This window comes from Neodiprion lecontei, chromosome 3, assembly GCF_021901455.1.
Source record: "Neodiprion lecontei isolate iyNeoLeco1 chromosome 3, iyNeoLeco1.1, whole genome shotgun sequence".
Lineage (NCBI taxonomy): Eukaryota > Metazoa > Arthropoda > Insecta > Hymenoptera > Diprionidae > Neodiprion > Neodiprion lecontei.
This window is the reverse complement of record NC_060262.1, coordinates 17,730,558-17,743,003: the sequence shown is the minus strand read 5'-3', so window position 1 is coordinate 17,743,003 and position 12,446 is coordinate 17,730,558. Positions and strand designations below refer to the sequence as shown.

The following is a 12,446-nucleotide window of genomic DNA, read 5'->3' as shown; positions in this document are numbered from 1 at the left end:
GTTCCTTGAACAACATAGAATTTTAAAGTTCGACAGTCAATTTTCGGAAGGTTCGAGCGTCTGTAAATATTAAATTTCAATCAAATGTATCCACAGACGTGAGAACAAGTGTCGTTCAAGACGTATTAAATATATTGAACATGCTCTTATCTGAGCATCATATGAACGAAGCGGAACCATCATAGTAACGTGATTGATGACGACTTGGCAGGAATGAAAAGGGTATCCCTGATTAAGAGAGACCAAATGCCCCTGTTTCGGGATTTTCAAATTAACTGTTCAGAAATGTTTCTTAGGTCAAAAAAACGTCTGCCCAGTAGTTCATAATTCAACAACCCCCGCTGCGCTCACCGGAGGGTGAAAAATGACATTTAATGCATTCGATTTTTTATTTCAAGACTCGATTGACGGATCTTTATGGAAAAAATTATGGATATGCATTACCAAAAGACCTTTCATGTGAATTAATTTGGGTTCAAGGGGCCAGTCCCAAGGTTCCGAAAAAATTTCAATAGAATTTAAAATCGTTATATTCTGAAACCTAATCAATGTAAAACTTTTTTTTTTCATCGTTCCATTGCTTCAAGTGTATATTATGCCCACGAATTATTTTTTAGATTTTTGTGAGTGGTGCGCCTGGTCGTAATTGACAATTTTTACACGTACACATTTTAAGTCGTAATAATTTTTTATTTTTATTTTTCTCGTTCATCAACAAGTCAGAGCCAGATTGTCTGAATTGAATATAATACTAGTGCTAATTATAATAATAATATACGGGATTGAAAGATTCTTGTACAAAACTCGTTCGTGACTGTATATCATTACGGAATATGTTACTCCTGGTAATTAGCAGTCACTATTTTGAATAATTATGCGAAAGAAATAGTTTTATGCTGTTATCAGTAAATCTGTAAATATTCTTTATAACTAAATATTTACTAAGTGGAGATGATATCTCGTCCTCGTCACTGGATCCTATCAACCTTTCCAGCTTATGTCCCACCTAAGAGAATTGCTTGGAGAAGATCATTCGCTTTTATTGAGTTATCTGAAGGAAGAACCTGGAATCATAAGATTTTTGATGAAATCAAGGCATATTAATCAAAAACGTACAAGTGTTGTATGTATACATTACGGCAAGAATAATGCTGGTATCGACATAATTAAAGGGTACTGTTGCATCTGTACAAATGGTTCGCGAACAATTAGATATTGCTCTCATGTAGCTCCTCTTGTATACCGGCTATCTCACGGCTGATACTTATCAAAAATAATTTTATCCGCGAAAATGATGACGAAATTCTTTGGCGTGGGAAATGTTTATCCCATTGCTGATGAAGACATCCACTGTAAATGTTTAGTTGCAAGAAATATTTTCAGAGTTATGGAAAACAGCATGAAACAAATTTTTTTCACATATTCATTCAAAATAGTGACTGCTAATTACCAGGAGTAACATATTCCGTAATGATATGCAGTCACGAATGACTTTCGTACAAGAATCTTTCAATCCCATGTATCATTATCATAATTATCACTAGTATTATATTTTATTTAGAAAATCTGGCTTTGACTTATTGATCAACGAGAAAAATGAAAACAAATGTGATTATGACTTACTTTATTTAGCCCTGCAATATATCATTTCATCAACTCAATGTTTTCATATACAGGGTGGCCTAGTAATATTTAATCGGCAAATATCGATATTCTAAAACTATTCGGAAAAATTTTTCCCCAGACATGATCGAAAATAATTACAGAGTGTCAAAAAAGTGTAAAAATCGTAATTTTCGATGTGGCGCACCACTCACAATAATCTGAAATAATTCGTGGGCATAATGTACACTTGAAGCAATGGAACGACGAAAAAAAAAGTTTTACATTGATTAGATTTTGAAATATAACGATTTTCAATTCTAATGAGACAAAAAATCGAATGCATGAAATGTAATTTTTCACCATCCGGAGAGGGTGGAGGGGGTTATTGAGTTACGAACCTATGAAACATTTCTGAACAGGTAATTTGAAAATCCGGAAACACGGGCATTTGGCCTCTCTTAACCCGGCACACCCTTTGAGAAGACTCGCGAATGCTATGTTTTGGAGTCAATGTGCTCATAGAATTACAGATTTATTATGCAATTGACAGTTACGTCGCTTCACCCGCAGCTTATAGCTCGATGGTTGCATATTTAATGTGTATACTCGTCTGATTTCAGATAACAGAAGCTTTATCGTTCCTCCATTACAGCGGTCACGTTCTACACAGGAACGTGTGTCCGAGCAGTATCTTGATTACAAAAAAAGGCACTTGGAAATTGGCTGGTCTCGATTTTATTGGTACGACATGGAGACAAGAAATACAAAACTTAGTTTATTGAGGTCACTTAGAGTTACACTCGCTTTTAGTTTTATTTTGAATGATGATATTAGTAATTGTGCCACCCTCCCACACTTTCATTTGCTGACGAATCAACGTTTCGTCTACATTTGCCTAAATAAAAGAAAAAAATTTTAAGTGAAAAAAAGAAAAAAAAAATTGTCCGATGAACGATCCAAACTTCAACTACATACATTCTTATTCTGCAGAGCGTGTTAACGAAATTGATGGTCTGGAGCCAGTTACATGCCATCCTTGGACGTCTAGGCTGCCTAAAATGGCTCAGCCTAATCTCGATTATATTGGTAAGGGGATAGCACTTGTAATTCATCACATTTTTATCAGGAATAAGATGCGTGATTTGTAAATAGAGCGCAATAAAGCACAAATTGCATTAACTGAAAATGAAAGAAATCGACACGATGTACAAGTTACATTTATCTTTCTCATTCAGGGAAAAATAAAACACAAATTACATGAACTGAAAAAATGGGTAGTAGAACCTGCAAGTATCTTTATTTTAATCAATTACAATTTCTGAATATAATAAATATCATTAGTCCAAAGAATTATCTACAAAAATCAACAGAGATGTTATACGAACGTATCTGGATTTTTGTATATAATGTAGTAAGTATCATGGATATATACCGTGAGTTTTCGTAGATGCGCAACACACGATTCCTAATTATAGGCAATTCGGAGTACAGGTTCACTGACAATGAGCAATTCGGAGTTTCGTCCAGCCACGTGCTAACAAATGAATAACGGAGTTGCTCAGAGTGTTCAGAGTGGACCTCATGGTGCGCATCCCGGAAACGCGCGGTACTTCTGTGCACAAACTACCAACCTTGTATTAGATACACTTATTTACCAATCTGTTTTGTATTTTATTTTGCCCTGATTAGAAAATAAAATCATTTTATTTTGACTTTGTTAAAATATACGAGCATAATTTGCGTGTTATTTGACCTCAATTATAAAATAAAAATGTGATCCAAAGTACGTTTGTTACGTTGGAGATACATAAAAACTAAATTATACATTTCCGTTCAATACGTTACCACAGACATATCTGTAACTTGTAATGTGTAACCGATTACTTGATTATGGCAAAAGTGATAATAATTATTATTTAAAAAATTACTTGTACAATTCAATCGAAACAGCGATTCTGGGTGTAATCCTGTGTGTGATAATAAATCACAATTTTTCAATCACCCGATGTATTTTGCTCCATTCGTCTGTCGGTTTGAAGAAATATATTCGTTTGTTCGCGTAGCTCCGGAAGTTCAACAGGACTCAATATGTAGCATATTGAGCGACATGTTCAGCCTGGGAATGGTCATCTGCGCGGTATTCAACCAAGGTCGTTCCTTGATTCAATCGAATCATAGCTGCTCTGCTTATTTAAAGCAAATTGAAGGCGTGAGTACTCGGACTACATTATCGAACATATATTCCAATTTTATACAACCAAAACACTTTCTGTGAAACAGTTTCCATTTTTGTACTAGCGTACTATAGTTATTTGACAATGAGAGGTAGTTGACGTCAACTCAGGCAGAATCAGATCTTGCCCATTTTACTATCGTACGAAATTTTTCATTTTTTTTTTTTTTATGCATTGACATAAGGACGTTTCCCGTATAATTTGCGTCAACTGCCTAGTGTTGTTAATTCTATTCTGCAAAGTTTGACATTTTAAAACACGCACACTTAGCTGATTCAACACACCCGTATTCCACACAAAATTGGAAGGCCTTTGATTCGGAGAAAAGTTCAAAGTATAATAATTTTCATAGATTTTCCCAATAATGCTAGGTCTATGGATTACACGAATCGAAGCGACAGTTTTTCTCATAGAAATTAATCGCCATCTATTCCTTTTCGGTATCTATTGGTATTGTTTGTATTTCAGTTATTAGTTATTAAAGGTTCTACGATATAATGTAGTTGCTTTCAAGACAGTTTGCCTACGCGATATCACCGTTGCATCTTAAGGACGTATGGGATGTACAGTCAGGCTAAAAAGGTGGTTTAAAGAAAACCGTGATAAAACAAAGGCTTAAAAAGGCTCACTCGAGCTAATCTTGTTACATGTACATAACTAAAAATGTTCCTGTAACATAAAAAATGTTTTCGAACGTTGGGTTTCATATCTAAAGACCTCAATATGTTAACAACTTCGGTGTAGTACAATTATTCTGTTACCTTTCACCTCAAAATCCACATTTCTTGTTTAATTCTATGATTTTGACTTCTCTGACGCTGTGAATACCAAGACATTTATTATGCAATTGAAATACAGTGTTTTAAATTTTTATTCTGAATCATAGGTACTTTTTCTTCAAACTGTATTTAACTTGATTAGTTTCAGTTTCACTTTATAAATCAGAGTTGTACTGCAATGTTTTTGTTTCGCCACATTTTTGAGCCGACCTCACGTCCTAAACATCCTTCACACGCCGTGGTTCGTACACGCACAAATATACATTATCATGAATGTTTGTCTCAGCTAGAAGAACATGTGAACAACATTCTACCACGAGTTCCTGTACCTCTTCAAGAAGCTGTTGTCAGGCTTCTCCATAAAGACAGGAGACAACGGCCTACAGCGCAACTTCTCTCGCTGATAAAATATTTCAGGTTTGTTGGATAGGCTGAGAAGTACCTAATAATTGATCGCAGACACTTGGTCTTTGATTGTTATTCGGTATTTTGTTATTAAAAAATTGCGTGATCATTCCAGCGATCCATCTGTCCATGCCCTTCAGTTTCTCGATGTGATAAATATGAAGGACCCTACCCAAAAGACTCATTTCTATAAGAATACTCTGAAGGAAGTGCTTCCATATATTCCTAGAGTACGTATTTCTATCGTTGTTCCATTATTCACGATTTGGGTAAGGTGCATTTAATTGAAAAAAGGTACTCCTCACTTCAGAAACTATGGTATCAACATATTTGGCCATACCTTCAACTGGAGTCAAAGTCTCAAGAGGTACTTGCCGCAGTCTTACAGCCCATGTTGTACATAATTCAAGACAGTACAGTTGAAGAATACGAGTCAATAATACTACCGACATTCAGGTAACTATTTTGATGTAATCATTGTATGTTTCATGCATTCATGTAGCGATTGATTTAGAGTGAGTTTTAAAAGATATTACGTATATGCCGGTGTGTATAAATATTGCAGAGCAGTCTTCTCGACTCCAAAATCGATACAAGCTACGGTAATATTGTTGGAAAATTTGCATCTAATATTGGAGAAGACTCCGCGTGACGATATTCGATCAGAAGTCTTGCCCATGCTGTACGCGTCATTTGAAAGTACAACGACCCAAGTCCAGGTGGGTTTTATTCGCTGATTAAATATGCATGATTGTACGTGATTCGTTATGCGTGGATTCGGAGTAATGCGACCCTCTTTGAACGCAATCTGTCTTTTCAGGCTGCAGCCTTGGTCGCTGTATCAAACGTCACCGAATATCTAGATGACATGGCCATACGACGTATGGTTTTACCGAAATTGAAGGGAGTATTTGAGAAGAATTCAGGAGACGTCAGAATCATGTCGAACGTTTTGTCGTGCATCGAGTGCATATTGGAGCGGCTTGACAAACAGCAAATTATCGACGAAGTGCTGCCTCTGTTATGGGAGGTCAAACTTCAGGAGCCCGAAATTGCTATTCGGGTTGTAAGTAAGTGCATGATATTATTGGTACAGGGGTTTGTATAATGTTGACCCATACGCGGATCAAATTATAATTCCGTAAGAAACTGCAAACTACGACAAAATTCAATACTAGAATGCGATTTTTTGTTATCAATTCTTTTCTAGGATATTCCAAGATTTTATAATAATATTTCGAACTATCATCGAAATTAGTCCCACGGTATTGCCGAGGATACTGACGATAATTCTAACTCACGATCACGCATTTCGGTGTTCCGTATGACGGTTTTTACCTTATTTAAAATTTTCGATTTCAAATCCTTGTGAAAAAAAAGATGATTAACTGATTTTCAAAATTTTAACTCGCATACGTTCAAGCCTTTCTGTTTATGCAAATTTAATTTATTTTATACGGAAAAGGTATGACTGTGAGTTTGAAAGAGAGTTTGTTTACAACTTGAAGGCTGAATTTCATAAAGTTGTTTGCACACCGAGGTCCAAAACTATGTATGAAAAATTGTTGATATGAATTGTAGACTTATTATTTATATGATTTTACAGACATTTATAGGCTGATGTTGAACGACAAGAAATATGGACTTTCTGTAAATTTAATGGCAACACGCGTAATGCCGTCTTTGCTGCCTCAGACAGTAAATCCTGCTTTAAATTTAGAGCAATTTACTATTCTCCTAGAAGTGTTACAAGAAATGCTGAATCACATAGACAGGTAAAAAGTTCTTATACCTAAGATGCATGATGGTTATATTAGCGTATATAGTTTGTTCGAAGTACAGCGATTTTGATCGATGTGTAAATGTGTAAATATTTCATCATCCCAACAGAAATCAAAGAAACAAATTGAAATTGGACAATCTGTCACTTCCGAGTCCAGAAAGACATCGCCCATTGCGTCATCAATATAGCTCTGATAACATGCACGCACCTCCATTCAACATTCCCAATCTCCGTATCGAACAGAGAAAAACATCGTCGGCCGAAGACATGGCTAGAAAGAACTCAATTGGTAAGTTTATAAGTTACTCAACGATTTACGGTTCGTCAATGAGTTGATCAGGTGCGTTGTAATCAATTGTGTCTCTCGTTGCAGTTGTATTCTCTTTTTCAAGTCGCAACAAAGTGAAAATTATAGTCTTCTCATTTCTATTGGTTGACGGTACCGACAGACGCGCGTAAACTAACGTCAAAACGATCGACTGTACAGTATGATTTCATACAGTGTATAGAAAAAACAGCAAGCTGTCATTTATCAGAAATTATAAGTGTTTCCAACCACGACAAGTGGCCCTTACAATAATTAAATCATTTTCCGTAATGGGGTTTTAATTACGCTATTACTTCATGCCTAGGTTCAATGTCGATGACTGCGTCAGCTGAAAATATGGCTAGAAAAAATTCCATGGCTGGTAAATATACCATCATAATATTTATCATAATCTATCATAATATCATATTCATATACTATCATAATATTTATAAACGTTTATCATACAAAGACTGGAATAATTTGATTATAATTTTTGAAGCATCGGGGGATCGATTATTACGAATTGATGCTTTCACGTAGTACGCGGAAAAATGAACCGTTTTTCTGCACTTCGTGTAAAATGTGGATTCTGACTTTAGGCATGCTTGGAAGCTGGTGGTTCGGTTCGTCGTCCTCTACAAACGACGGAAATTTCTTGCGCGTGGCAAACGCTTTTCCGAACCGTCGGCTGTCGGACAACACCCTGATGACGCCGAAAATACGCATAGCTCCTTCTTGCGCCAGCTCACCCGGCGGTACTCCGGGAGGAGGTTTACCAATTCGACGCCATTCTAGCACCGGGCCCCAAGAGCGGCGCGGGTCAAATATTAACCTTTCACCGCCAACGGTAATTTGTGAAATATATTAAGAACAAAAACTAATCTTGTTCTGGAGATAAGTGAACAAGGTGGGGCCAAATGTAGCCGTGTGTAAAGTTACCAATCGTCATTTTTTTGCAAATCGAGAGGTTGACCATTCGGGGACCGACAGTACACTCGACTTAAAGCCTTCATCGATACAAGTGGCTTGATGTTAATAGAATCAAAAGACGTCGATTGAACCCAGTCACCCAGACGATGTCAAATCACGCCAAGTGAATGCATGTGAATTGACCTGATTTCAATTGAACTTATGTCATTGTCATTGCATACAGTTCAAAGACTTGACCCATGTTGAAGTAACATTCAGTGACTTCAAACAAAGTCACACATGAATTTCAGTCGCCTCTACAGCGATTCCAGCCAACCTTTTTCCAAGTTCAATCCCGACTTTAGTAGAATTCAAACTTTTTAAAACAACATCAAATGAATATGAGAGAATAATTGATGTGATTTCATGAAACATCACACGAATTCCCGTGACTTCATGAAATCGAAAGATTAATCAAATTCGAATAACTTTAATTGTCTTCAAGCGACTTCTTTTTATTTCATGTGAATCCTGTAGTGACTCCAAGTAACTTTGTTCCCAAGTTTACACGTGAGTTCAAGACTTCATGAATTTAAGTGATTCCGCGAAGTCTGCGAGTTTCTAACCAATGCCAAACGAATGAGTAATGTGAATTGATGTGATTTCGAGTAAAATCACAGCCGTCCACGGTGACTTTTAATATAACTTTTCCCCTCAATTTACGACTGTCCTCAAATGTGGCCAATCTCTCGTTTGAAATTGATGCCTGATGATGAAACGAAATTAAATAAGTATAGCCATAGGTACTCTTAAAAGATGTGTGACATAAATAAGAGATTAATTGAAAACACTGCAGGGTGGTGGTATGCCGATCACAAGTAGTAGTGTTCCATATCTGCTAAGTTCAAGCATGAACAGCATTCGTGGCACTCGGCGGCCATCCGTGTCGTCGACATCTTCGCAGCAAGGCAGCGGGCTGCTTCACCAGTTTGGCTCCGGCATGGTAAGACAACTTCCCCCCATCTGCCTCAACCTCAATGGGCCACCAACACATACTCCATCACTCCAGCCATCGGGACAGCCTTCCCACTGACCCTTGTTTACAGTGTAAGAATCTCTATGCTCCTTTGCCAACCTTTCTTATACGAATATCCCTTGTACCCTTGATACTATTGCAGAAACACTGTCTCGTTATCTGTACAGTTAGAGAATTATGATGGGAGAGTTCCCGATATTTTTATAACATTGCACCGCTGAAATTTACCTTCGTCATACTTTTAAGTGGATGATCGACTGCACATGTGACGAACAGCGATAACCAATGTCAGCCCGAAGTATATGCCGATCCAAAATAATTGACCCTAGTTAATATAATAGGTAATATCTTATGTTTTGAGGAGTTAGATCGGACAGTCAGTTTAAAGAGCGTTGTACGGTAAGATTTGTGGTACTACTTTTTTTCGAAATGGTCAACTGCTTATAATTTCTTCTCAGAAATCTAACACGGCATTATGTGTTTCAATGTTAACTTTTTGTTTGTTTCAGTATCAACTATTCTCTGGACGTTCATAAAGACGTACGTGCCAACAAGCTATTTGTTACATTCGTATGGATATTTCGTATGAATTCAAGTCCAAAACAACAAAATGTGAGTAACATCTGAAGCATGAAATGAATGGATAGCATAAAGCAATAGCAATATAAGATTCCTGGAGACGGATGATAAATACCCGGGAGTTAGTTTTGTATAATTATTTCATCATTTTTTATCAAGCGAAGAATCGGGAGCGAATAGAAATATAATTACTTCAATTTAATGTTAAGATTTTTGTCAACAGTGCTTGCCATCACTTTTACATCTAGGATAAGGCTGCTACCTGCATATTTCTATATTTACCGATAAATATTATGTACGCTTACTAGCGATAGTTCTATTGATTTTGACACGTAACTAACGCATAATTACCGAAATTATCGTTGCATTTAATTGTGACGTGTATTTAATTGTCTAACAAATATCGGGCTTCGCACATTAAAACGCGGAATTTTCCAATCATGGATGTTACATAAAAGAAGTACAGTGTTATTTTCTTGGCGGGTATATTTCTAGTAGCCTTATCCTAACGACGATGCATATCCAGATCAGAATCGCAAAGGTATTTATTATAAGCATATTATGGTATATAAAATAATAAATTGATAAGATGAAAAATCTAAATTCTAAAAGAACTGCGTCTTTCAAATAGGGAAAAGAAAGAATAAACAGTCGAACTTATTTCGTTAGCTCATCTACTGGAAATCGTATCTGACAATTACTGATCTGTTTGGCTGCAGTAACTTGTATCTGATATACAAATTAATATTCAATATCAGATATAGAAATTACGTGAGTATTAATAGTGGCATGAAGTATGAAATATCAGGGAAACCTCTGACAGGAAAGTTACATTTACCCCTCCAAAGCCTGCCAGTAAAATGTGTCAATTTCAGTATAAATTAATGTGACTGTCTCTTATTCTTATATTCAACTCTGCGTGAGAACCCTACACGTATTATATATTTGTGTTATGTGTGTAACACAAATATGTCTTTGGCCTATTACACAGCCTATTATGTCCTAATTACTCAAGCTTTAATAGTGAGGAATAAGATAAAAATAAATGTCTAGTCAAAAACTTCGACTTGTTAGTCGAACTCTTATATTGTATATCGTATATTATACGCGCAAAGTTTTTTCTCGCAAACCGCATTTAGCAGTGATGAAAAAAATCTATGAATATGTATACATGTATTGTCAATTGCTATATTCTATGATATTATGATTACTGCATCAACAATCATTAATTCTTAAGGTAGCTTTTATACAACTATAAATTTGCACGAATACGACGGGTTAAAATACAGATTTTGTATTACGGCTCTAATATGAAAGTATACTCGAACGAAAATCAGAATCGAATAATAATTTTGTTTAAATATCACTTGCAGGATACATAGATTGGAAATACGATTTTTCCTTTTATAATAAGGGTGCGGAAGCTTTTATGTTACAATTATATATTTACATATAATGGCACATATTATAAATACTATATAGATTGTACAATAGGCATACTGACTATCATTTAAAAATTTTTAGAACCAATATATTTTATACATAATTTGGTCGAAGCTCGCTGAAAGTATATTTAAAATAGCTACGTTAACAATAGCCTATACACTTTAATAGTATATCTATAAATTTTTTAAAAGTAATTCCTCGATAGGCAAAATTGAATTCAGTGGGACTGAAATTTTTAATGCCAGCTATTTCTCTACGGCCTTCCAAACCATTCGCAATCTGTTCGAGTAATATTTTTTTACACGAATCCATGATACAAAGTGACGCACATATGTATATTGCACAATCCGATTTCCGACAATTGCGTTTTTTATTTTCTCCGAATTTTACCGCGAACGATGTAGGTAGAATACCGTATACCTGAGCAGCGTTTTTTCAATGTAACAAGCATAGACAATACGAAGGGATTCAACTCAATGACTAACTAAATCAGACCATAAATGTAGTTCAATGGCATAACGGCAGAAATACGTATATTGCACTACATGTATAGGTATATGTTATGCGTACATATATCGATATATAATACTGTGGCAGTCGCAGGTAACTGAATGTCCGAGCATGCGAGCGTCAAGTTTTCCCATGCGTTAACAGGCTAACTAACTCTGTCAGGTTGGACCTTAATGCGGACTGTCAATACGAGCAGGCATTTCGAGGTTATTGCTGAAAGTCATATTTTGAACGTCTCAAATCATGGAGACTACACAATGAGACAGAACTCAAGTGGGAGAATTAACTAAACTTGTCACACTAATCGTACACATCGACATGGAAAATGGACCGCGTGTTCCCTACCTAAGCAATGCACGGAATATGTCCACCGCTGTGCAAGCGAGATACAGCATTATTAGTGCCCATGGAAACTAGAGACTTATTGTCAGTGCCAATCGCTGTCTCTTTCTAAGACCGCTGAATATCCCATTGACATGGCTCAAACAAGGACACAAATAGGCCCGTACTGCTGTCTGTCTCTTTCCATTCGGCGGGCACATTTTTGGTCTGCTTTCGCAGTCCATTCTCTACGTCGATGATTGTACACGTTAGATGTATTTTTTGTACCAGTGACGTCGCGAGGGTTCCTGTTGCACCGCAGTGTCATTGGTTGCAGGGATACCATGTATCGATCGATCGATGATTTTCCAATGAGATTGGTAGAAAGTCTTCAATTCAAACAACCGCCTTATACCCCCTCTACTGTCTTCGGTGCATACGGAACGCTGATGACATCTAACTTTATACAGATATTGGTTTACATGGAGTTCGGTCTCCTTGCGTAGTCTCTATGATCTCAAATTCACAA

At 36.4% G+C, this 12,446-nt stretch overlaps 1 protein-coding gene across 1 annotated transcript in view; it reads left to right on the top strand.

The window, feature by feature from the left end:
* Nucleotides 1–10,750, top strand: part of LOC107223746 (SCY1-like protein 2) — a 43,483-nt gene extending 32,733 nt beyond the window's left edge. The window contains exons 5-18 of the mRNA XM_046733514.1: nt 2,226–2,346; nt 2,596–2,691; nt 3,669–3,814; nt 4,905–5,035; nt 5,139–5,253; nt 5,334–5,479; nt 5,589–5,742; nt 5,844–6,093; nt 6,630–6,798; nt 6,914–7,095; nt 7,439–7,495; nt 7,716–7,963; nt 8,882–9,028; nt 9,571–10,750. Of these exons, the coding sequence (XP_046589470.1) occupies nt 2,226–2,346; nt 2,596–2,691; nt 3,669–3,814; nt 4,905–5,035; nt 5,139–5,253; nt 5,334–5,479; nt 5,589–5,742; nt 5,844–6,093; nt 6,630–6,798; nt 6,914–7,095; nt 7,439–7,495; nt 7,716–7,963; nt 8,882–9,028; nt 9,571–9,597 (1,989 nt within the window). The 3' untranslated portion in view covers nt 9,598–10,750. The remainder of the gene's footprint in view (nt 1–2,225; nt 2,347–2,595; nt 2,692–3,668; nt 3,815–4,904; nt 5,036–5,138; nt 5,254–5,333; nt 5,480–5,588; nt 5,743–5,843; nt 6,094–6,629; nt 6,799–6,913; nt 7,096–7,438; nt 7,496–7,715; nt 7,964–8,881; nt 9,029–9,570) is intronic.
* The last annotated feature ends 1,696 nt before the right edge of the window (nt 10,751–12,446 follow it).